Source organism: Mixophyes fleayi, chromosome 3 (genome assembly GCF_038048845.1).
Source record: "Mixophyes fleayi isolate aMixFle1 chromosome 3, aMixFle1.hap1, whole genome shotgun sequence".
Taxonomy (NCBI): Eukaryota; Metazoa; Chordata; class Amphibia; order Anura; family Limnodynastidae; genus Mixophyes; species Mixophyes fleayi.
The window spans coordinates 339694142-339721740 of NC_134404.1; the positions used below are offsets into that span (position 1 = coordinate 339694142).

The 27599-nt window shown below is 39.3% G+C and overlaps 1 protein-coding gene across 1 annotated transcript in view; it reads right to left on the reverse strand.

Annotated features, from left to right (window-relative positions):
• Positions 1 to 27599, reverse strand: part of PLB1 (phospholipase B1) — a 79598-nt gene that overhangs the window by 49268 nt on the left and 2731 nt on the right. Inside the window, exons 2-19 of the mRNA XM_075200415.1 lie at positions 24368 to 24417; positions 22072 to 22132; positions 20939 to 20997; positions 19823 to 19940; positions 19242 to 19296; positions 19102 to 19153; positions 17658 to 17735; positions 16064 to 16126; positions 15434 to 15516; positions 14631 to 14697; positions 7676 to 7759; positions 6896 to 6961; positions 5371 to 5454; positions 3457 to 3523; positions 3031 to 3089; positions 2623 to 2696; positions 2082 to 2125; positions 833 to 941 (exon numbers count right to left, since the gene is read on the reverse strand). Coding sequence (XP_075056516.1) covers positions 833 to 941; positions 2082 to 2125; positions 2623 to 2696; positions 3031 to 3089; positions 3457 to 3523; positions 5371 to 5454; positions 6896 to 6961; positions 7676 to 7759; positions 14631 to 14697; positions 15434 to 15516; positions 16064 to 16126; positions 17658 to 17735; positions 19102 to 19153; positions 19242 to 19296; positions 19823 to 19940; positions 20939 to 20997; positions 22072 to 22132; positions 24368 to 24417 — 1273 coding nt within the window. The remainder of the gene's footprint in view (positions 1 to 832; positions 942 to 2081; positions 2126 to 2622; positions 2697 to 3030; positions 3090 to 3456; positions 3524 to 5370; positions 5455 to 6895; positions 6962 to 7675; positions 7760 to 14630; positions 14698 to 15433; positions 15517 to 16063; positions 16127 to 17657; positions 17736 to 19101; positions 19154 to 19241; positions 19297 to 19822; positions 19941 to 20938; positions 20998 to 22071; positions 22133 to 24367; positions 24418 to 27599) is intronic.

Below are 27599 nucleotides of genomic sequence, written 5' to 3' on the forward strand. Positions count from 1 at the left end.
AGTGGAAGGAGCAGGGTCCCCCAGCAGCACAGAGTATATCAGGTGATGAGTGATGTGTTAGTGAGGACAGGGCTGCATGTGACAGGGGCAGTGACATGATGTGAGGAGTGGAATGAAGGCAGCAGGAAGCCAGAGACTGAGAGTTATATAGTAGAAGGAGCAGGGTCCCCAGCAGCACAGAGTATATCAGGGGATGAGTGATTTGTTAGTGAGGACAGGGCTGCATGTGACAGGGGCAGTGACATAATGTGAGCAGGGAAATGGAGGCAGCAGGAAACCATAAACTGCAAGTTATATAGTGGAAGGAGCAGGGTCTCCCAGCAGCACAGGGTATATCAGGGGACGAGTGATGTGTTAGTGAGGACAGGGCTGCATGTGACAGGGGCAGTGACATGATGTGAGCAGTGGAATGAAGGCAGCAGGAAGCCAGAGACTGAGAGTTATATAGTGGAAGGAGCAGGGTCCCCCAGCAGCACAGAGTATATCAAGGGATGAGTGATTTGTTAGTGAGGACAGGGCTGCATGTGACAGGGGCAGTGACATAATGTGAGCAGGGAAATGGAGGCAGCAGGAAACCATAAACTGCAAGTTATATAGTGGAAGGAGCAGGGTCCTCCAGCAGCACAGAGTATATCATAGCTAGTTGTAAACAACTTTATCAATAATTAAAATGTGTCTTAAAAGCTGTGATTGGAGATATGCAAATCTGTGACTATATCTATATGCTGTTAGTGGTTCCATATGCATTACTGGGAAATAATGTTTACCATAAAATGTGTCAGCTTGGTACACAAACTATAAAGTAGTAAAATATTTTTTTTCGCCCACGTACTCTGCTTTTGCTCCTGGCACGGCGCGATTTAGCATTGCACTTTTCAGGTGATGAGAGCCTCTTCCCAGTGAGTAACCTTGGATATCAGGATTCAATAACCGTAACATGTCTGCAAAAATAATTCATTTGGTTATAAGTTTTCTCTTTCTAGCAGGTTTTATGTGTTGTATATTCCAGATTCATAGCTAAGTGTTAACAGATTATTTGAGGATACAAAAAAACATTATCATGCTAGCTCTGGCTACTTTATGGCTAGCTCCATCTATTAACGGTACACTGCCGCCATAAAAGATTTACTGACGAGTTTCTTTGCTTACTTTCCGTGTACGAATATGCCAACTCTAAGTGATGATCATTAATGGTGTGAAATAAGGACTCCACTGCAAATTCCATTGAAACGTTACACCCTCTCACACCATGGGGTAAATGTATCAATATGCGGGTTCTTCAACTCCCGCGTGTTCAGCCTCTTCCGCGATTAACTTCCCTTTACAATGCAGCGCCGCTTGAAATTTAATCGCGGAAGAGGCTGAACACGCGGGTGTTGAAGAACCCGCATATTGATACATTTACCCCCAAGGGGTAAATGTATCATACCCCGGTTTCTTCAACTCCCGCGAGTTCGGCATCTTCGCAGCTTATATTTAAAGCGGCGCTGCCTTGTAAAGGGAAATTTAAGCTGCGAAGACGCCGAACTCGCAGGAGTTGAAGAAACCAGGGTATGATACATTTATCCCCAGGTGTAAACAGTTAATAATGGAGTTACATTTCTTTATCTCTTGTGAAATTTTGTGAAACAATTGCTGTCTGAATCTCCCCAAAGTTTATACTGGTTTCACCATTATACCAATTTCTACGCAACATTTTTCATTGGGATTCTTTTACACACTATAGTTAATCACTGTTTTATATCTAACCTATATAAAGGTAGGTATTTTAAAGGGTGTAGATTTAAAATCGATGCTGATTATGTCATAACTTGATTAACGTGCCCCTTAGAGTGTGTCCTGGAGTATCCACGGACAACCGGCAGTTGGCTGACATCTGGATATGAATCCAACATTGGCCGGTGGTGAGGACTAAAGATAGTCATTGTATACGTTGGAGTTGTTACAACATCCTTAGTCTGGTAGGTTATTGAGGGAGTCCTTTTGCAATATAGTAAAAAAACATGTCCTTCTAGTTCTTTACCTTAAACTACATGTAGAGAAAGACCTACTTAAATAGTAAAATACCTAAGTATACTTACTTGGCAATGTGGTGGTGTTACTAAGTTCTCCGTCCCCACCAATACTATTGTAAGAAAGAGAAACAATGTTAATGTGTAGACTCTGCAAAGTGTCAAAGTGTTTCATTCACTGTAAACAAAAGTCTTGCTCATTTTTCAATCTAGCATATTGCGGTTTGGATAATTGATTATTAATGTACAATCGATCACCTGGGTCTCTCTTAGCCTCTGAACCTAAGATACAAGTTTCTCTATCTGAAACAGCAAACAGCAACTTGTCAGATGGTAGGATACATATACAGGTAATATATGATGGCCTGTGATTTATAGAGAAAACTAATTATCATTACACAGCTGACTACTTGTAGAGGTGGAACCCACTTAGAAGACTGATTAGGATCTGTAGATAACAGTAATGTTATATATACTATATATATATATAGTCTTGGCTCAGCCATACTTAATATATATTTATATAATCACTAGCAGTTGTAAATATCAGGATATTGAACACACACTAAATAAAGGGGATGAAAGAAATCTGAATTATTCTTCCACTCACCACCACGATATTCCACGGTATTCAGTCACCACGTCTAGTAGGTCAATGACAATGGCCCCAGCTCCGTTCCCCGCCTGTCACAGGTAATGACAACCAACATTACACTCATCACACGTGAGAAGATGTCACAGAAACATAAGCTGTGAATCATCTGCATTCTAATGAAGTTATGAAACTAGGAATAGTTATGGAGCTTGTCATCTAGAGGTCTTGTATCTAGAGCGTGTTCTGGAAAGCATTATTCAGCTTTGGTAATATCAGATGGGAGGGTAAACCAGGCTCGGTAGGTAGGAGGCTCATGCACGTACCTATGGCTGGTGCGCTATGGCGGACTACCTGACTTTACATGCAGAGTTCTCTGGTTTTCATAGTTATTACAGAACCTCTTCTGGAAGGTTTATTACTTACAGTAATTGAGTCTCCCAAAGCAGCAATCACTTTAATGTCTGCCGGCTTCAATCTGTGAACTAAACAAATCCAGTTGTGTTAATTGTGTCTCACTGCCCAATGGAAGTAAGAAACGCATCACAGATAAACACATCAACAAGAGAAATCCACATTTATTATATATGGTAAAGGTAGAACAAAGGCTTTGCATACAGGTCATATAATCCCTCTTAAATCTGTAATAATTTACATCTGGGAGTGAATTACTCCTTATAATACACCTAACACTGAGACATCAGAACTGATAGATTATAAGTGATGACATTGTAACTTGCTGTTCATACAGATAATCTTGGCAGGAGTTTACACATATATTAACATCACTTGTGTATATGAGCGAAAGGATTATTTGTCTTAACCTGTAACTGTTTAGAAATGAATACTCACCAGAGGTTGGGATTGTATCTGAAGGACTTGGGTCATCACAGGTGAAATTGGAACCGATCTTAAAAGGCTGTAAACACAAGTAGCAGTGTGAACTTTTCATTTCAGAAAACATTGTTCAAACAGATCTATTACTTGTACAAGGTCATGTGGATTCTCTATGTAATCAAATAATGTACAGTATTAGTAAAAACAAAATAATTCTATGGGAACTAAGGGGCATATTTAATAAAGCACGATAGTGCTTTTAAAGGGTAATTTAAGTCCCACAGTGTCCTCCGCAAATTTATTAAGGGGGCATCGCAGCAGATATCATGGATATCTGCTGCTTTGCATTCCTCTTCGTTTTTGGGAGCAGTCACCATTCAACAGAATGGTGACTGCTCCTGGCCGCAATCTAACAAGTCCCGAAAAAACATTTTTTTCGGGAACTTGTCATGTTAATGTACGCCAGCTGAAGCTGGCGTACATCATCCGAATTGAGGAAATCTAATGCTGTCAGCTCTGCTCCGGAGAGCAGAGCTGGACAGCGCATGTGTGGAGGGATCACATGATCCCTCCCTGTCACTCAGCGCGCTCTCTCTGCAACGACAGAGAGGGGATCTGTGTGCGCATGTCCAGTTCTTGGAACTGGACATGCGCACTTGAAGAGTGAAGAGAAGACCCGAAGACAGCGCTTCCGAAGAGGGGGGTAAGTATGTTTTTTTTTTTATCACTGAAACAGCAGTTTTTCTGAACTGCTGTTTCTGTGCAGGGCTGTACATAAATGTGAGAAGTAGTTCAATCCTTATCATTGCGATAAGGATTGAAAACTACTTTTCACTTTATGTGAATAATGATAAATGTGCCCCTGAGGGAGCAGCAATCTGACGGCACAGAAATGGGGTCTATAGAACTCCACCTCATATCTATATTTATTAGTATGTACATTCATTTTGGAGTATTTAATATCACAATGGTTTTGGAGCAGTGTGAGGGATAGGAGCTTACTTTGAACACAGGTAAAGGACACGTTGCAACTCACATCGACTGAGACAAGGAAACCACTGTTTATGTCAACAGGCTCAGAATTATTTATTGAGTTAAAACTGTGATTTTTTTTTTTTTCCAGTCTCTACTATTTCAAAATCTATATTAATAAAGTAGAAGTGTCGGTTTCAGTCTAGTACTGAATGTGTAACAAAAATCTTTAACAGCCAATCATGGATTACTGATAGTAGCATACATTGTATACTGCTGGTAAACCACAAGGCGTGTCATTATACAAACCTTTACAAATCAATCCTGGATTACAGGGACCCAGTTCAGGGTCATCTGTAAAAATGTCATGGAAGATTAAATAGAGGATCCCATCCATCAACGTCAAACTGTTCCTTTTTTCAGGCGGGACACAAAGACAGTCGCTCATGAAAGTGTAAATGTGAAAATAAGCACAGTGCGAGTTTTGCCGTGCAATGTTACATGCCTACTCTTATATACACACGGCCAAGGACATGTGGACCAACATGGTGTCATCAGCGGGGGGGGAATGAACATGCTTAGGTGCAGGGGCAGAACAGTGTTTTGCAAAATTTGGGTATGGGACCAGCAATGCCACTTCAGCCTCCCAGGTCTTTAGAGCAGCAGAGCGAGGGGTTCTATTGAGCATGGGTGGTCTGGGGCATGCACTGGTCAGAAAAGGCCCTAAATTCTACCGTTATCAGGCAGGGAGTGAGGGCTTCAGACCAGGAGGGTGACCCGGCTTTGCTGGACACACCTACTGGCGGGTTACTCCCTCTGCACCCACAATGTTTCCACCACTGCTTAGATGGGTGGGACCGCTCCTTGCTGAGTTGTAGAAGGTGCGCTAAAAACTGGATGGAGCCCATATCACATGATCATATGATAATAAACGCTATATCCTGTCTCACATATTACCTGTGGTCCACTCTCTTCAACCTTCATCATATCTTTCATCCACATGTACGGACTGTTCTTATGCGTGTTCAGGAATGAAGTGTCCTGTGTGTACGACATCAAACCAACCGTTAAATCCTTACAGCATTGGTTTTAACCAGGGGTAATGTATATGGGTTTTTTTTTTGTTATAGGAGCGGACTATAATCAACCTTTAATCTTGTCTCTTCCAGAATGTCATCACTTTTCTTTTTGTAGTGTGCTCACCTTATCTTTTCCTATAGGTACTAATATGCAGATTGTTCTTTTGCTAAACTCTCTAGAAATCTGCAGAACATCACTAAACATTACTCAGAAAATAGATTTGACCCAGTTCTGTCAAAACAATTTGCTTATTTTAGCTTGTGTTTGAGGTTCAATGAACAACAACTAAATTTATTTTACACAATGAGTTGCGCGTCATTGTGGCCCTGCCCTCTGCTGTGATAGGCTGCAAAAGTGGGATGCCATCTAGGGGGCGGGGCCAAATGACATGTTTCACGGAGCCCCGCCCCCACACGCCCATTTCCCTCTTGATCTCCTGCAGGACAGCTTGCCAAAGTTGGCAAGTATGCTCTAGGGTGTAAATCTGCTCCTGGGCGATCCTTGTTGTGATGCAAGAGGGCGAATGCAATTATTATTTGCATGCAGGGGTCATACTGGCTGCTTTTGCATGTAGCACACACATACTGGGCAGCTTTAGTTTTACAATGCGATTCAGAGTGGAACTAGGACACGCCCAGTCCCAACCCTAAATCTGTGCTCACATTTTAATTTGCCGGCCATGCAGCGCAACATCATTTTGCCAAGATGCAATATAACTTCTAGTTAACTGTACAAATAACTCTGAGGCCCAGCCTGTTATGTAAAATCACTATAGAGCTTTATTTAAATGCAAAGAAATAAGATATATGTTATTAATTTTATTATTTAATATTTTGTTTAATCTGTTTTTTTTTTAAATACTGTGTTATGTTTGGGAGTCGCTGTTGTTACTGCTGTTATTGAAGGTATTGAATCACTGACAAATGCTGCATATATGAACCTCTAGATCCGGCCGGGCCAACCTGTGGTTCTCCCGCTGTGGTGAAAATACAATTCCTAGCATACCCTGCTAGCTATCCTGAGGCTATCAGCAGGGATAGCATGCTGGGACTTGTAGTTTCACCACACTGGGAGAGCCGCAGGTTGGCCAGGCCTGCTCTCGATAGTGGAAGATCTCTGAATCTGTCTCAAATCTGGTGACTCTCTGATCAGCTGACAAGGAAACATCAGGCTGACCCCGTCCATTCCATTCCAATATGTTTGCATCAAATTTAAACTGAATGTAAAAGCTCCCACACGTTGCATTATAAAGGTGAAGTATCAGAATAAAGCATTAAAAAATAATGCAATTATGACCAGGTTTCGATTAATCAAATTACAGATTGTGCACATCAGAAATAGTTATGTAAACGGTGAGTCACCTTTATATGTCAGTGAGGATGATTTATTGATTGGAACGTACCTGTGCTGAGCACTGCACCGTGTACACCTCTCCATAGTTATTAAAGTTATTTCTGTCAGAATCGACCTGTAAAATCATGTTGAAGTATTAGTTTTATCGAGTTATAGGACGTTTATGAAAACTGGAACTTGGAAAAAAATGCATTTTCTTGCTATACCCTATAGCAAATATGCCATTCATCAACACCTTATTATTCATCTACACCATGCCATATATCTACACTATACCATGCATCTACGCCTTGCTATTCATCTACACCATGTTATTCATCTATATTATACCATTCATCTACACCTTATCATTTATCTACACCATGCCATTCATCTACAACTTATCATTTATCTATGACATTCAATACATCTACATTATACCATGCATCTATGCTGTGTCACCCATCTACACTACATCATTCATCTACACCATTCTACCATCTTCTCCATGCCATTCATCTATGCTATGAACCAGGTCTTTCATCTATACATTACCATGCACCAGCACCATATAATTCATCTACACCATGCCATATATCCACATTACACCATGCATCTACGCCGTGCTATTCATCTACATCATATCATTCATCTCTATTATACCATTTATCTACACTATGTCATTCTTACATGAAATAGTCCGACCTGAGATTCCTATAACTAATCCATGTAATTAGAATTTATATATATAAAGCCAATTAATTCATTATATGGGAGGTTATTTGGCTGACAATCAATAAACACTATACCTGATCACTGCCCCATTATAGACATAGATAACGGTCCTTACCATATTCAGCACCGGATGTAAGACCACAGTAAAATCTTCCCTCTTATCGTATCTCTTAGAACTTATTAATCTCTCAAGAGCAGCCTGGAAAAGAAACAGACTCTGTTAGTGTCAGACTCAGCTGATCCCTACCATCATCATCATCGTTTATAAGGCGCCACAGAATCTGCAGCGCCGTACAGCAAGGATAAATCAGTACAACACAAAATACATACAGTAGTATAACAGAAATACAATTATACATAAACCAGATAATACCTAGGCACAAATTCTAACACAAATACAAACATACACATAGCTAACATAGTAAATAGCGCAATACAGCATAGCTTATACAGCGCACAATGTAACAGGCACACAGACAGGACTAACAGACAGGAGACAAAGGATAGAGAGGACACTCCCCTTGAGAGCTTACATTCTAGAGATCATCGTTCCCCACAGTTAGCCTCTTGTATTGTGACTTTGTTTTAAGTACAATAACCTACTAAGACTGAAATGGTTTTCTTAGGAAGCCTCTCTCATTCCAATGTACGTCTAATATATCGATGAATTACACACCCCAGACCATAGATAAGAAACCAGGTCTGGATCAAGCTTTTCATTACCTATTTAGTTTTGCTGCTCTCCCCATTTTTCAATCATCAGATGGATCATTTCGGCTGTCAAATGCATCCCTGGTATACGTTACAGCACTATGTGGAATCCTTATATAGAGGCTGTTGTATAATAACCAGTGGTGACAGATAATACTGAAACATAGCTTATATCCGCAGGAATGTTGCAGGCTTAGGGTTAAATATCCTTTAATGAAGGACCACTTACAGCTGGGGCCACGGTCTAGTCAACTTAATTGGGTGATTGCTGTTTCTCAAATCGCAGAACATTTGAAAAACATAAGGAAGATTTTAAGTACACAAAGAATCTCAGCACATTTTTCCAAACTTCATGGTAGAAATCCTGCAGCTCTCAAATTTACAGGTGTAAAAATGTTCCCAGGCCTTGCATGGCGAGGTGATAGCAAAAGAGGAAGCTAGATGGATATATCTTCTATATGCATTAACCCCTGAGGGTCTGAATATACACATGGAACTTCCCTGCTTCATAAATCTGTAGCATAGCTTCTCGCTTTACCAAATGTTACCCATTTTACCGGTACACTATGTCGTCTGTTGCCGTATGGCATAAGTGCCAAAACAGCGCACGACCTACAGATACATGATCTAAATAATAATCTATTCAAACATTCCTTCAGATCATCATCATATCATTTTCAACCCCAAACTTTAGCCTGCACTGGGTCACTAGGCTAAAGTGAAGGTAGCCCACTATGGGACTGTCCCAGGGGGCAGATACCCCCCAGGCCAGCCAGCTCCTGTGGATTCCACTATTACATCTGGACATTTATCGTATAATATTCATTACAAGTCCTTACCAGACCAGCCGTAAGACTTCACCAGCTATTTTAATACCCCTATAAATCTATAAATTATCCTTCAAACATCTAGGGCTCGAATGTGGTCCATTGACTACACCCATTATCCGAGACCAATCAAAAGGCTTGAATTACAATATGCATGAATCTACAATCTTAAAACATTTCCCACATTACGTGCATTGTACTGCACCTATCCCTGACAAAGTCAGTAAGGTGAAATGCGTAGAGTAGCCTGCACATTTAGGATTACGGTTAAATATTCTTAAATGAAGGACCACTCACAGCTGGGGCCACGGTCTATTCAACTTAATTGATTGACTGCTGATTGGGCAGTTGGGCAGATTTCATCCATTAAATATTATAATTGCCCCAGATCTGTATCGGACATTATGAACAATGGTGTTCAGGAACTTGCTTCACCCTCCAGTGACTCTGCATCCATCTAGGCTGACTACAAATCTGTGATCCATCCGGACTATCACTAAGCCAGACTATCAGAACACACAGCATCAAGAAGTTGTGAACACAAGAGACCACATCCGTGGAGATCTCCTTTATGGAAAATGTATTCCAGCGGCATTGGAGCTAGGAAGACTTTTTTACTAATGTGTACACCAAGATTTATCCTGTTACATTGGCTTTAAAGTACTTTCTCCATGTAGTACTATGGTGGCTTAACACAGGACTAATTTTTAACTGGTACCAACACATAAGAGACTAACATTTTTCATAAAAGCAAAAGACAAACCTGGTATTGAAAACTACGTATCATTCTAGCCCTCAGCTTAACTAAAGGACAACTTAGTTTTCTCTTTATCTTTGAACAACAGCAGAATGCTGGCCTGTTGACATGGTAATCAACCAATTACGTTTAATAGACTGTGGCCCCAGATATGAGTGGTCATTAATTTCACTAAGCCTACAACATTGCTGTTGATATATACGCTTAGTGTTCTACGTTCCATATTGTCTTCCTCTGGTCAATGTTTATTGGGAGAAGTTGCAGTGACCATTAATCTATATAAACTATAGCTTCTATTTACTGGTTAATAAGTAAGTCGGTGATCGAAAACAGAAGATGACATTGAACTTTGAATTAAGATTTTTAGATAATTGCAATTAATATTATCTGTAAATTCTTCTGACTCATGTTGAGTTTGATCCCACTGATAGCATCAGCGAATGTTTTATCTTTGCTGGTTTCTACAGCTTGGAGAGATGGAATTCCAGATATATTATGCAATCAGTCTATGTGATAGTCGTATCATTATCAGATGAAGACAAGGTTTGCAATAATAAGCCTTGGGACCAAGTCCTGTGTTCAGTCACAATGTTGTTTACAGATATTGCGGGAATGACCTACAATGATGCTTGTTGAGTGTATCAGAGGACTCTGCCTGGTCTATATAACTGCTATTATGCGAAATCATCTATGATGTGAGCAAATTGTGTATGTGCAATTGCTACATTGCTGATCTCCGTCTGTCATTATTCCAATTAATCATCTACTCTACCCATGAATACTTATTTGTGATAGTCCAACCCTTCTGCCAGCGCTCCCATTCGGAATTGGCCAGCTGGAATTCACTCACCTCTATTAGACACACTTATGCACTGAGGGCATACAGCATTCCAAGACCAGTCTTCAAGTTAGAAACATGGACATATGTCTGGCCTGAAAACAAATCCCTACTTCTAAACAAGGTGGGCCTTGCCAGACCATGGTCCGACGGGCAATCAAATCCCCCAAGATTGTACCCTCAGAACAAACACAAAAGTAATATTCCATAGTAGCCTTCTTTGGTGGGCTTCAGAGCCCACGCAAGCATTAGTTTTCTTTGAAGGAGAAATTTACCACCATAGTTTTATTTCCTTTACTTTGTACTTTTTCCACTAATGGATTTTATTTAGTAATCATTCTACGATACATCCTTTTGTACGTGAAAGAAGATTGCTGCTTAGACCAATTCAGCCCATTGCCCTAGCAGTTGGGCAGATTTCATCCATTAAATATTATAACTGCCCCAGATCTTTGACCTAATCAATCACAGATTATATATATCAAAACAACAGAGACTTGTCAAATGGTTGTCAAGGGAGGCTCAGCTTCATAGTAACTCGTCCAGGAAGACCATGTGTTTTGGAAGTTCACTGGCTTGTCTTTGAGAAGAGCCGTGATGCTTTCCATCCTATAGATTGACCATACTTTACTGATAGTAGCTGAAAGCGAGGGGGGAGAGGTGTTTTTCCATTGAGTGGCAATTAAACATTTAGAGGCATTTAATATATGATTGATAAGTTTTTGCGTGGAGCGACTAGTGCCCGGGAGCCGTCTAGGAAGAAGTGAGTATAGGGGGCACACGGGCATTTTAACCTGTGTAACATCCTTAATGAGATTATGAATTTGTTGCCAATAAGGTCGTAATTTAGGGCAACACCACCAAACGTGCAACAGGGTACCCCGCAGACCGCACACTCTCCAACATCGGTCGCTAGACGCCGGGAAGATAGTGTGGAGATGAGAGGGGACCAAATACCACCTGTAGAAAATCTTACAAGAGTTTTCTTTTATCCTAACTGATATGGATGACTTAGCTATATTAGCTCTCACCTTTGACCATTCTTTAGGAGTCAAGGTCTCCCCGGTGTCCCTCTCCCAAGCAAGCTCATGAGGATCTTTTTCGGGCTGGCCAAAGTTGTTAATCAATTGGTGCAAGGTGGATATTAAGCCTCTAGTAGTTGGGGAACAGCAACATAAAGTTTCTAGAGCAGAGCATTGGTCCGAGGGGAGAGGCACTTTTAAGGATCGATAGAGGTGCCTAAGTTGCAGATATTGATAAAAGATTTTTTGTAGTAAGTCTGAAAATGTAGGAAAAACTCCAGCTGGAACCAGATCCCAAATAAAGAGCAAGTTATGTGCAGACCAGTAATGAAACATTTTATGATCTAACGCTGGTTCAAAGTTTTTATTGTTCCAAAGTGGGACAAGCAATGGGTAATCAGATCGCAACTTATAGAACCTGGTCACTTGATCCCAAATTGAGACAGAGAAATGAGCAGATGGAAGCTGGGCTAAACATCTAGTTCTATGCTGGGATGGTATCCAGAGAAGGGAATATGGGGAATATTATTGTAATATATCTGCCTCAATCTGCGTCCACACTCTATAATGAGGGGGTGAGTGCCATAAGATACATTGTGACATATGCGTAGCTCTATAATACTTTATTATGTTTGGGAGGCCCAGGCCTCCAGAGGTTTGATGTTTGGAGAGTATTCGCATATGCACTCTAGGCTTACGCCCTGCCCATACAAATTTAGATACCATTTGCTGAAGGTGCTGGAGAACATGTAAGGGAACCTGAATTGGAAGTGTTTGCCACAGATAAAGTAACCTGGGTAAAACATTCATTTTGATTGAAGCCATCCTGCCAATCCAGGAAATATGAAATTTATTCCATTCAGTTAGGTCACCCCGAATTGTATTAATTAGTCTATGGAAATTAGCTGCGTACAGAGAGGAGTAATTCTTAGTTATGTATATTCCCAAATATTTGATCTTATTGTGTTGTCACCTAAAGTTATAAGTGGTTTTAAGTGGTTTGGTGATATGCTGAGGGATATTGAGATCTAAAATTTCAGATTTGTCCGCATTAATTTTGTAGTTCGATAAGGAACTATAGAGAGATATTTCTTTAAAAAGGTTAGGCAATGAAATGTGCGGGTTAGTTAATGTGAGTATGACATCATCAGCATACAGGGCTATCTTATTATCTCTAGAACTTGTGGGAATACCTGTGATTTCCGTGTTGTTCCTAATTGTAGCTGCTAAGGGTTCCATGATAAGGGCAAAAAGTAAGGGAGATACGGGGCAGCCCTGACGAGTGCCATTACTTATTCTAAAGGGTGTGTATGTGAAACCGTTCGCTAAAACTGAAGCCGTTGGATTATGATACAGCGCCGAGATCCCCTTGCTTCTCAGAGTCTGCTGGATAAATGGCCACGCTACTCTATCAAAAGCTTTCTCAGCGTCTAGAGCAACCACCAAAGCAGGGAGAGACGTATTATAAGCTATGTGGATTAAGTCTATTATTCTTCTAGTGTTATCTGGAGCTTGCCTTCCTGGGACAAATCCTACTTGGTCCAGATGGACCAGTGAAGGGAGAACAGCCCCCAGTCTATTTGCTAGTATCTTAGCAAAAAGTTTTAAATCACCGTTAAGCAGAGAAATGGGTCTATAGTTACTCACTTCCGTCGGATCCCTGTCCGGTTTAGGTATTACCACAATCCTCGCTCTGGTGGTGGCTCCATCATATTGGCCCCTTCAAGAACTGAACTAAATAACCCTGAAATCATGGGGACCACTTGGCGAACACATTTTTTGTAATATATGGTGGAAAATCCATCTGGACCTGAGGCTGATAGATGTTTCAGTGCTTTAATGGCCTCAATAATTTCTTCTGAGGTAAGCTCTGTGTTAAGAGCTGCCAATTGACTTCTACTAAGTTTGGGTAACTGGCAGGAGCGGAGGTAGCTCTTAATATTTGCTTTAAGCTGGATTGGATCTTCTATCGTTGGACTCAAATTGTATAGAGAAGCATAATAATCCCTAAACCGTTGCGCAATCTTTTGAGGATCATATATCACAGATTGTATAATGTGTGCTCCCTAAACAACTCCCAACAGTTGTTCTGTGTAACCACCATCGGATCAGATTGTTATCGGACATGCTGAAAAATCTAGTTGACGATGATCGATGACCAACATATGTTGCTGGCAAGATGTCCTTTATGATCCAGTCATTTTGCTTTATATGATGGTCACTTCAGGAATAGATCTGATTATTTTGAAATACAACTGTATAAATGGATCATGCCCCGAGTGGTGAGTGTAGCAGAGTCTATCTACACTATCAAAACAGTAATCTACCAACATATAGAATGTTGCAGAATGTTGGAATGTTAAGGCTGGATATACACTGCAGAAAATGTATACAGATGTCATATCATTAACGATTTTACCAGTGACTGAAAGTCCCGATTAGCATGATGATTCCTGTGTACACACTATACACGGTTTACATGATTTACCTTCAGATATGTGCTCTTCATCTGTCATAACCATCAGCTGAAAAGATGCTGACTCTGCACACTCCATAGAGATCTATGGACACTGCCGGTCCTGAGTGCACACACACTGCATAGAGATCTATGGACACTGCCGGTCCTGAGTGCATACACACTGCAGAATTTACCCAATATCTTTCTATCGTTTATAGAGGTCTTTAGTCCGGTTATAAAATCAAATCAAACGATGCGATGAGCTTTGTAACGATAAATCATGATCGTTGGAGCGTACACACTAATACAATATCGGACCGAATGATCGTTTATCGTGTGATTGGCTCGATGATCGGGTGATAAACCTGCAGTGTGTACCCAGATGATTAATTTACCGATCTAGAGATTTGTAATTCATTTTATACCTCAGATACCCAATATAGAATTCGCTCCTCACCTGGAAGGAGAAGCGGAGCATAGTTTTGCTGTAGTCAGATGGCTTTTCGAAACATTCACAGGATTTCCTGGAACGAGAAGAAAGACACACAAATGTCACATTCCTGGAAGGTCTAAACTATGTCTGTTGGGGGAAGTAATTACCACACTGTGTGCACTTAATAAAACATGATGTAGCGGCCCTTCTGCCAGCACTGATATAATACAAACTGACAAATCAGGACTGTCCACCTAAACCATGGTCAGTAAGAGTTATGCCTTTAGTCCTCTATACCTTTTTGGACCCTTGCATCCCATCTTAAAAATGTTCTCAACTAAAAAAAAAACAACTCAATAAAAAAAGTGTATGAAATTATTAATATTAGATAATCAGTATAACATACATCCCAAAATTTCAGAAGGAAAATTTGGACCAAAATTATCCATGCCACTGTCGCTCTTAGAAGCTGAAAATTGGGACTGATGGTGGATACGGTGCTAGGGTGTATTATAAGGTGTGCAAGGTAACAATATAATAACCAGGGGCCTGATTCATTAGTGATCTTATCTTGTGCAAAAGTTAAGATGCTTATTTTAAGAAGAAACGGGGAGATAAGAGTGAAGTTAAGATGGATTTTCATCTTAACTTAAGAAATTCTTCACTTGCGCAGTGGATTTTGCTTCTTATCTCCCTTTTCTGAGCATGCACAGAGTGGATTTGCTTAAGATAAGCAAAAAACGGCAGATAAGATCACTAATGAATCAGGTCCCAGGTGACACGTGATGTAAGGCAGACAGGACCATAGAAAGAGAGAGGGTTATTACCTGATCTCAGAATTACTGGGGTGTGACAGGTAGAGGCCGCTCAACATCGTTAAATCCACCAAATTAACAAACGTTTTTGGCATCTTTGGAAATGAAACAGATTATCAGTTTAGCACAAGATTTTGTGATGGACAATGGGGGAATATTCTATAACAGAGAAGAAATGTAAGTTTTGTCTTTAGGATCGTCATTGGTCCATATTCTATAATGTTATATTGCCATTGTTTCTGGCACACTTTGGTTATGGTAATGAGTAACCCCAGGACGTGGCTTATTAACACCACAGTAAAACGTCAGTTTTACAGATAATTGTAGATGAATTTTACATATTTTTTTTTTAATTTTCATATGTATCGCAAACGTCCCTCATTTTGAACCAAAACTATAGTACAGCTAATGGTGTAATTATGTAATGACCAGCTATGCTCAATCACCAATTAAAGAGAAAATGCAACAAAGCAGACGTAACCTCTTCGTTAGTCCATAAAGATACAACTCATCTTATAAACTTGTAAACTATCTTTTCAGCTGGGGCTGACGTATGTTTGGAACATTATATTGGTGATATTGATTATAACGACACATCCAGGTTTTTAGAGTATTGTATGAGATTTAGGGTATGGCCTTTACCTGTTGATGTAAATAATCTAGAGCCTTAGTTAGTTCATTTATTTTATTTTGAGTGTGGTCTTCCTGTATAAAACAAAAAAATATATATATTTACAATTTGTAGACACATTACATATGTTTAATTATAATTTACTTACACCACAATAGATTTGAAGTCCAGTTCTTGTTAATTAGTCACTGTCATTCAGAACAGGCAGAGGGGTGTGTGAAAAGCCCCCCACTCTAAGTACAATACTACATCTTTTAAATCTATTGTGTAACTTACAGCAAAAAAACATTTTGGCTCCTTCTAACACATATTACCCTCATTATAATGGTTCTTCTTTATGGGTTTGCTATAATGTAGAACTGTTTCATATCCGGCACTGATGAGCTCTGATGAGCTGGAAACAGCTGTCTGTAATTTCTATATAAGGCTCTACACATCTTGTTTAGCTACAATTTTGGATGTATATAAAAGTGACATTGATTTCCATGTCTTCTGTCACTTTTCTTTAAATGAAGATAAAACTACTAATGTTTTAGCTTTGGAAAAAGCAATATCTCTTTATAGCTGAGACATGTGAATACCTTCTGTTTAAAGAAGGTTTTTCCTGTAGGGTAAACTGTCGTGTCTGATAGCCAAGTGCCTTAGTTTCTAGCACAGTTGAATCACAGGACTGTCCCAAGTGCTCCTTTGTTCGACTTTCCCTACCACTCACTGGGCCTTTAAAGACATAAGACAGGGACAATATTGTGATTGTATCTTTTCCATTGTAGTTCTGTCACTTTTGAGAAACGGGACCTTTAATTGCCCAAACTTTTGTTTTTGTTTCTCCGTGTTTTCGTCTCCTTATCATTCGTCTCCGAGATAGTGTATGTCAGGCTCTGTATTGCATTTCGATGTTATCTGCGTGTTCTCTGAAAGCCATAACATCAACTGATCCATCAATATCTCGTTATCTTAATCAGTGATGTGTCCTTAGGGTGTGTTATGTGGAAATTATCTTATCGCTTGTCAGTTCCCCAGATCTTAATGGGGACACAAGAGAGACCTAATCTCTTGGCAATACTCTTAGATTTGAACCTTGCAACATTTTTTGTGACAGTATTTTCTATTTTACAATGGTGCTTTTTCCTTCTATGATAATAAGACATAGATATAGTGCAATTAAATGGTTTTGGATACAATAGAGGATGTATAACAGCACTTGCTAAAATTTGGCCAGAGAACCCAGAACGTCAATTATTATAAATATAAAACACAAGCGGCTGTAAAACCTTTTAGGTTTGGATGATTGAAATGGCCTTAAGTTTTTATTGTCCTAGTTCCCAAACATTGAATCACCAGAATTTCGCACCTCTGTGAAACAGCCAGTTCAACTTTACTCATCTGTGGGCAAATATTTTGTGGGGAGACAGTTTTGCACATTCATACGTGACTTATTAATTTATTTTAAGGATCCCTATCCTCCTGCTGCCATATCCACCTCTAACTCTACCACTATGATAATTATTATTCTCAACTCATTGTGCTTCTGCTGCGTTATGTACCTGTGTGAACGAACCATTATACAAGTCTCCATGTTTGTCTGGAACCCAACAAGGTAATTACCTGAATGCAGAAGCCGCAAGGGTCTTCAGCCGCCACGAATATCAAAACCAGCTTCCAATCATCAGCGAAAGACACGGTCTAAGGAGCAGAAAGAATTCATCAAAATCGTGATTTGCTTCTGCGTCAACTGAAAGATTAAATCTTCCTTTGTCATTAATATATTAACTAGTTAAAATGAATTGAGAATTTCTAGAACAAAAGGAAAATACTTTCAAATTGAGAAAGGAAAAATGAAAGGGAATATAAGTAAATACAGAAGTAAGTACGGAAATGATGATAGATCTATGGAATAGTCTCCCAGACGTTGTGGTGGGGACTCATATTGTGATAGTTTTCAAAAATGTATATGATAAACATATAGATATTGTTAATACATATATGTATAAAAAACCTCAAAAATAATCAAAAACACTTTCACAAGCAAGAGCAGGCTAGGTGCACTAGATATTTCTATTACAAAAAATCCAAGTTACTTCAGTAAGGTTAAAGTAAAGTATCTCAAGATACTATATATTTATTTCTCATTATCCAGAAAACCCGTTCACTGAAGCTTGGAAATTTAACACACTGCAACCCAGGAAGAAAATCAGGTTTATATACAATAGTGACCACACACACTGTGATATCTGCCCTATACCGCAGCGTGTGTAGTCCCAAAATGACCCATACATTCCAACTTCGCACTAACAGGGTCCAATCATGCTGGAAGAGATCCAACCCAAGCTCTGAACGTCCGGATCTCACCAGCAATGTAAGTGACCTCATGGGACAGATTGTCAGGATCATACTGTGTGTGGCCAGAATATTGGAGCGAAACCAGGGGCTGGCTGGCAAATGTTGGCCCAGGGGAGGGGGTGGGGGGTTGTGAGACTCGGCTCAGCAGCCTATTAGGGACATTTTAAAGGATAAAAATTCAGGTAGCCCAGTGACCCAGCCCCAAGTAGCCCACTATGAGCCCAGCCAGCCACTGAGTGAAGCTGATTGACCTTATCAGTTTACGTCCATATTGATTTTCTGGTCCATGGGCCAATTTCAGCCTCATAGACCTAATTAGTTGTTGCACCACAATGGAGACCTCTGCTTTGTGTGCAAGCCAAAGACAGTCGCTCTATTAATGTTAAGCTGGACACATGGTCCAATCTGGCCATTTTTTCAATGCCAAACAACAGGATCTCATTGGTTATAATTAGTGCAGTCAGTGAAGGCCACAAAAATTGATTGTGGTCACTGGTCAACTGCATTTTCATTTCAATCATTCTTAGCCATCTTTGTGGGGTTCCATCCATGCTGTCATTTTAGTCCAATTTGCCCTAAATCATCCAAATTGATAAACACAGTGGAAAGTTTCACCCCCAAGTGTTTCCTGAGATAAAGTCTTGGGAGTAGGAGTACAGACTAGAGAGAAGGAACTTTATATATCTGAAAGTAAACAAGTGAACTTTACCAGACTTTGCTTGAGACTCTCCACCAGTTTCTTGGCTTCATCTACCAGCTTACTATAAAACAAATATATATATTATGTACGATTACAGAACAATACAGAACACCATGCTTTTAGAGCTTGGCTTATTGCTAAATACTTACTGCTGAGGGGCTGGGGATATGTTGGACACTGAGTAATATAATTTTTGACCAACATCTGTAAATGAGAATTATAACATAAGGAACATTATAATCACAACAATACAGTTTATTATCTCTTTATAAATCTGATCACGCTCACTATAATGTGGCCAAGTCCCAACATTACTAAAGTAACTTTAACGGCTCGTTCACAATTTAACGGCTCAGCCAATGGTGCCGTTCTCACCGTCATGCCTAAATTTTTAGAATCCATCCCTCCCTTATTCTCATGCGTCCAATAGATTGCCTTGGTAAAAAGGAAAGCGCATGAATTTTAGTGCATTTTTTACCAGTGTGAACGAGCAGTAAAAGAAGAAAGTGACAGAACTCTTAGAATACTTTACTACGTCACTATATGTAATGTATTTATAACATGGTCCTGGTATTGTACAGCATTGGTTAACGACACGTTATAAATAAAAGATCAAAAGAATATTACTGCATCTGATATAATCAGAATTATGATACACAGGTTTCTTCCCCCAGATATAAAGTGTTTAGTGAGTCACATGTTAATACAATCACCCAGAGCTGGCACTTACATGACTCTGTGAACTGACTCGCTCTTAGAAGTGTCTCTTCCAGGCTAGTAATAAACACAATGGCAATAAGGAAATTAATCATTTGGCGGTGCGCCCGTCGGTCATTACAATAATTACCCTAAATGGTACAAGCTAACAATGGTCAGGTTATGTTTGATGAACTCCTGATACAACTGTTAAATGAGAAATATCAGCAGATCTCAGTAGACTGGGTGAACTTACCTTGCAAATAGATTCTTGCTGTGGCCATTTGTGCCGGATTTCTGTGAAGCACAAGTTACATTTATATATTAGTCATTCCTCTCCTATATCTGTGTTGTTACTGTAGACCTTGACTTATCCATTGCATCGTCTTTCCCATATGCTCTTTTCCATGTCAGTATCTATCCTAAATTCCTAAATTGGGGCTATTTACAAAGTGAAATGTAAGACACAAAAGTAGAGGCGTAACACTTAATTGCTGTGGTACTAGCAAAATTTGAGGAGGGGGTACAAAATTCTCTAAGCTGTCATATCTAGAGAGTTGTCTATTACAGGTGCAGACGGAGGTGGGTATTACTTAGTGGTCACGGACATAGGACCCCCACAGTGATACTCGTTTAGAGGGGAGGGGGTAAAAATGATATGTTCTCACAGCCATATTTGCTGTAAAATAGTGCAGTAGATGAAATGTTGCACTGGCTCAGCCATTTTGCACAGAAGTATCTGGAGCATGTTCTGTAAATGGACTCTTGACATTGGGTTGCAAGCTTAAATGTTTTTACCAAAATATGGACCGATTTGTCATATGGCATTTCTTGTATCTTTGGTCTCCATTCCATGCCCTCATCCATCCCTGCCATCCTTCTTTTCATATACTGCCCTAATCCTTTCCCTAATATCACTCTCCCCATTTATGATCCCATTATCCATCCCCTCTCCTATCTCATTCTTTCTCGTTATCATCATTTATTGTTTTCTCTATGTCTTCAACCTACCCATCTCTATAAGTTATAGTCATTTGTCCTCACCCAGCCATCTGATCTCAATCCATCTAAATCATGCCGCCCCCACAGATTCACCTCTGATGTCTGTAACTTCTTCACTTGTAACATCAGTAAATTGTCTGTTACTTACAATGTTTAAACTACGAAGAGAGGAGATGACTTTAATGTCCAGGGGATTCAATGAATGAGCTGCAATAGATGGGAAATACCCCGATTATTTTAGATTGTTTGAGAACTGAGATAAACAAATTCTGACAATAGTGGAGTTATTTATTCATTAACGATTAAACGTGAGATCACACAATTGGCCTAATTGCCAAATGATCACGTCTGTAAGACAATCGAGCAGACCAGGTGTTGTACAAAAAGCTGGATGATAGAGTGCAACTGGTTTTCTGGGACAACTTTAATTTGTCAGGATGATGTAAACAATTATGAAATTTGCCAACTAAATCTCTATGTCTGTCACCAGCTTCAGGTGCTTTTCATCCAGTTCTCATTTGAGTTTGGTGCATAAAGACTGAAAAGCGTAAAGAGAACAGAATACCGATTCCTACGGTACGATTGACATCTTTACGTTGCCAGTATAATATCATGCAAAAATATGACATTAAATTTGAACTCCTGACTTTAGACTTGTAAATCCAAGTGTGTATCACTTCCTAAACAAACTTTGTGCTCAATTTATAAATCTCAGACAATAACATGCATTGTGGAACAGGTGGGGAGGATTAATCTTGGAGAGGAAACACATTTTACAGTCTTTGCTAAACATATGCATGCGGTAAAACATTTCGAGAGACATTTATGAAAACTGGCCAGGTAAATTTGCAGTAACCTGTGGGAACCAATCAGATGTTTGCTTTCATCTTTTAACTGTACTATAAAAATAACAGCTGGAATGTGATTGGTTGCTAGAAGTGACACCTCCTTTTCCACAGATACCTGTGAAATAGAATTCATAAATGTCCCCAAATGTGTTCCAAATTGTCTAAACAATGAACACATCTCTATGAATTTCCGATAAAATATTTAGGTGGGAGTTATTATGATATTTCACCTATAATTCTCTGCTCTGTTACATTGGACAGCTCCCCTAGTGGCCAGATAGTAGCACTGCCAAATAGTCATCACCTGGCTTGTCTGAGCAAGAACAGCATTAAAACATATATTTAAGTTTAATGAAGGGGCTGGTAAGGGGAAGTGAATAATTCCCCCCTAATTAGTGAAAAGAGACAGTACTGATACATTAGATAAACTCACCTGATGTTGGTTCCATGTCAGATCTCCTGTTATTATCAATATTACACGGCAACAGGAATCTCTGTTAAAGATAATAGGAGTTTAATGAACCTGAAGTAAGATTGTTATATAACAGCGTTGCAGCCTTTGTACTCTGACACTTCCCCACCACTTCCACCTGGTATCAATCAATATGTGTATTAAATTCAACTTAACTATGACAGCTTATAAATATAACTGCTGCTTATCTTAATTCGCAAGAGTTTAAATACATTTAATATTTGTAAAGCTTTCAGTACTAGAAAATGCATTACAAACAGATGTTAAAATGCAAACAACCACAATGACTTCTAATCCTTGTGCAACTTTTTTTTTTTAAGGAAAGTTATTGGACTATAAAGTGCAAAATAGTGTTATTAAGGAGCAGCAATGCTTCCAATGTCTGTCCTTCATATGATAATATATAGATGATTGAATATGAAAATAATCATATTATTAATTCTAAATATCATGGACAAACCAATGGGGGGTTTCCTAGTGCCTGGAAACCCCCTCCAAGCCTGGGGCACTGTATAATTGAGGTGGTTGGACCCTGCCCCTGCTGCACACGGCTCTGCTTGAAAAGGGAGAGCTGCGTGCACCTAACAGTAGCGCTCGCAGCATTGCCCATGTATATTATGGGGATAGGAAGAGTTGGAGAGCAGCCAAGCACTGTCTAATATTATAGCCACGCCCCATGCATGCTGGTCACACCCACTGGCGCCATGGTGTGGAAACTTACCCCTCCTACAAATCCTGTGTTTGCCTCTTAATATGGTGTCAGAATTTTGTATCTATCTAGATTTACACATGAGGATTTATTGACTATGACAGAAATCATACACATTTGATCTGGTCTAACGCTTCTCGGTTTAGGCTTAATAAATTGGAAAAACATTATTCAGGATCTTACCTAATACCAGTGGGCAAAATATGCAAATTAGAGGGAGGAGGAAGAGTGCATTTGAATGTACAACATGTTAAATTAAGTCATGTGAAATAAGTGGGTGGAGTCTGATCATTGAAAATAAACAAACATATATAATGATCAAGCAAGGTATTTTTACATTTAGTGCTTTACTGGGACAATCAGTATTTCCAGGGACCATTACAGACTTGAAAATAATATATTTTATGTAGCAAACCAGTTTTATGCCACAAAACACAAATATGAACTTATTTATTTAATGACTGTGTGATATTAGAAAGCCAAACTATTTGTAATAATCATTTGATAGTGACCTGCACAGGCTTTATAATAACCCAGCAGAGGATCCTCTGCTACCTGTAGTGGCAAATTCATCTCTGCTTCCATTTAAGCAAAATATTTTCCATATTATTTAGTGTATGCTTAAAAAAATAAAACGTTTATTTTATATTATGTATATTTTTTTGTATAAAAGTGTCCTCTAAATATATCCTCAAATATGGTCAGGAAGTGACTCGATTATTACTTATTGTCCATAATACCTTGATGATTCTGGCCTTTAATGCTCATATCACTTATAGTTTAGTTGTTGAATTTCTAACGGATTTCTCCACCCAAAAATAAAAATTTAGTTTTTGGGGTAATTTAGTGAATTAGTAGATAAAACAAACCTGCGATGTGGGATTCAGCAAAAGAGACATCAACAGTGGGTACAGTTTAAGGGCCTGAGACTTTAAGGAAAGCAAAGCATGAAAGAGGAGTAACTTTGCACCTGGGCAAAACCGTGTTGCATTGGAGGGGGAGGTAAATTAAAATGTGGGGACAGATTTATAGTTGGGGTAGGACATGTCCTAGCTCAACTTTAAATTTCAGTGTACATTAAAAAATAAAGCTATCAAGTATTTGTGTGCTTGATGAAAACACAGCCAGAATTTAAGTTATGTGCAAAATAGTAAACTAATTTGCACCCCTTGCATTGTAACATGGTTTGTCCCGTATAACATTTACTCCCTTTTTTGCCTTACATGTTTATAATAACTTATTGAGCGTCACTCGGAATTACAGTTTTAGTTTTGGTTGGAGTACTTCCTTAAAATGATAGGCTAATTTTCAGCATCGTATGTAGTCATTGGCAGCTTTAAAATATCATCTATTAGCTCCACAGTTACCTTATATTATTACTATGGAAACAGAACTCTGCTAAGCTGAATGTTTTTACACTTTTTTACTTTATTATTATGTTGTTGTTGTTTTTGTGTTATTATTCATACATCATACATGACAGCGTAATGCTCTTTTTTGTCCTGACTTTAGATCTAGTCATTAGATCTTTAGATCTAGTGTTCTTACCGGAGTTTCCTTCAGTTCTGCTCCATCTTTAGCTTTCACCACAGGGGTTCCTAAAATAACAAAGTTTAGGATAAGTAACCTAGTAATTAGCAAAATATGTCTACATCAATTAACACATTTAATGGGAGAAATTACATTAATGACGAATAAACTCAAAAATTAAAATACTCAAATATGAACCATGAAGGTAAAACACACTGTTCAGTGTTCCTCTGACTTTATAATATAGCTTTGTTAAAAAGTAAAATATTATTTCTGCCTTTATTGCAGGCAGCTGAGGCTCCTCCCATGTCTATAGGACATGTCCTGGTGAGATCTCATACAAGTCAAAAAGCTAATTCTTCAGACATTTCAGTCTTTGTTACATTACTGGCCCCATCCCTGTATATATGAACCAAACAATCCACAGAGTGCAAGTTTGAAAAACTGTCACTCAAACTCTACCTGCTGCAGCCAAGTGACAGAGGGCACAGTGGACAGATATAACTATGTTTAAACACTTATTTTGTGTATAGAATTCAGTTCAACAATCATAATAAGAAGCCTGTGCTATATATAAGTCTCAGTTACTCGGACAATGTGGGTCATTTACCACCCAGCCTAGCGATATATTTGTTTTTTCTCTGACACTGTGACATTCCTATTTGTGTTTTTTGTGATGGTGCCTGGTTTTGTGTGGCAAGATGGTATCTATCTCAAAGGTTTGCTGAGTCGCATTTTGTCTAGATCATTATGTACATGAAATTGTGCATTGGTCAAAATAAAAATATCAAAAACTAATTGTATGGGGAGTACAAATCAGGAGGCACAGCAGCAAAGATAACTAAACTGACGGGTCACTCATCACTCTGGTTCCACTGTTTAAACAAAAAATAAATAAATGAATGAATAAATAAATCATTTTTTTAAAATAAAAAATGTGTATTATATGTGTAATATATATGTGTATATATATATATATATATATATATATATATATATATATATATATATATATATATGTTGTTTTTACTTTCTGAGATGTTGCTAAATGGACAATTGTTGTGGTAGTACAAGTACCACCACAATAGCCTTCTCCATGCAGCAGCCTTCACCAGGGGAAGCCTTTGATACATTCTGACAGTGGGGTTATCACTGCTGATAAAGACATTAGCTACAATGTGTCACAGAGCAGAATGAAAACTCTGTTCATTCCTGATCATGGAGCATCTCTCTGAGTGTGACGTCTCCGTTGCTATGGTTACCAGCTAATCATTTGTTTCCAGTAAACTTGGGGGCAAATGCGTCCTGTTCCCACAAAGCCATGTGAACAGCTGTTTCTGAAATCTGCTATAAGCCAGAGGAAAAACTTTAGCACACTGTGAAGTTTGACAGATTCAGAGAATTGTTTGCAAAAAATAAGATTGTACAATTCGAAAACTTTCTGTAGGTTGCACAGATACGCAAAAAAATTTTTTTTATTGCGCTATTGTACTTATTTCTCCGCATTTTGAGGTGCGCCACAACTTCCCGGGCTTTGGGACTGCCCCCGGAAATGGCACAAAAGAACATTTGATTTTTGTAAATACCCCATACTGGAAGTTTTAAATTAACTGCCCAACTTTGTTGACCTTCTACCCTTTACCCAGCCTGTATAGATCCTCCACCCCCAGCAAAGCGGTGACTTTTGGTAACCTAGGCTTGGCCTCAAATGCCAAATTCACAGGCACTGAGAGGTAATACTACACTAATAAATCAGTGGCACACGCAGGGGGGGGGGTTTCTGAGTCTCTAGAAACCCCCCCTGCGCTAACTAAGTGGCCACTGTCCTATACAGCAGCCGCGGCGCTGTCAAAAAAGCGTCCGCGGCAGTGCTGTATCGTATACAGCACCGCCGCAGACGCTTCTTAGACAGCGCAGCGGCTGCTGTATAGGACAGCGCTGGCGAAACGGAGCGCATGCGCAGCAGCTTTCTCTCGTGTTTTTTTTTTTTGTTTTTTTGGGTCGGCGGGGAGAAACCCCGACAATCCTCGGTGCGCCCCTGTAAATGTACATTTAATATCTTTACAGCCCCCCTCCGACCCCCCATTCTTTATGGTTTTAATTCTGCAAATGGGTGGATAGCACAGAACAGTTAGCAACATAGATCAGAAGAAAACTATGAAATGCGTAGAGTATTAGAATGATTTTCCTGCTGCCTTGGGCCCGTGCCTCTTCATCCAATGTGGAAAATACCTCGGCTCTTCTTACATTATGGCTTATAATATATCCATACTCTGCCTCATTTAGAGTTTGACATGGCATAAATATAGATATTTTTGTTATGAGTACGCTCACCAAATGCGCCAGTATCTAGATATGTGTGTATCGTAGCCCCTTACACCTGGAGAGGCAGAACGTGGCAGGAAAGCTTGAGTTGAGTACAGGAAGAGCATGTACACATACGATAGTAAGCCTCCTGACCAGAGCCGGATTAACGTAATGGGCTTTCTGGGCTACAGCCCAGCGGCCTCGGGCAGCGGGGGGGCCCTAACAAAATCTTACTTTATAATGGCATTGATCGGGTCGGGGGGGGAAAAGATTCCCATTGGATTTACAAAGTGCGAACGACAGATGTGGCTTTCACATTTATTAATAACACTGATAGAGATACTATTCTCTCTCATATATACGACGCTTCATTACATTATATTGTGTATTTGCATATACTATTAACACTGTCGCATAGCTGGGTAGTCCTGTACGTCTGGTACAGGACTACTGCTGTTTTTTGAAGTAACAGATTTTAAAAACACAACATACACACATAAGTAGGCATTTTTGTGACAACATTTTTATGCATATGTTTAAAGCAAAATGCATTAACGCTATATGTGGCGCGCTGTGTATTTTATGACGTCTCCGTATGACATACAGAAGGTTAATTAAGGTGACTGAAGCTACATAATATTTTTTGTCAGCTATTTCCTTGTAGCAGCATAAAAACCTCGCTTGAGTCAGTTCTGTGATGTTTATTGTTAGTGATGCCGGAGATAGGATAAAGGAAGAGAAAATATGAAAACTTTGAGTTAATAATTTTTATGACTGTTTCTGTAATGAACCAATTTTAATAAGCAAACAATTTTTATAGCAGGAAACACCACTAAAATTGTGGATACAGGAGGGAGGGAAAATGCAGCACTGCGCCTCATAGCAAAACTAGTTTAGGGGTTCAGTGATGCCGCTATAGCCTCCAGGGCCCCCCACTCTGCAC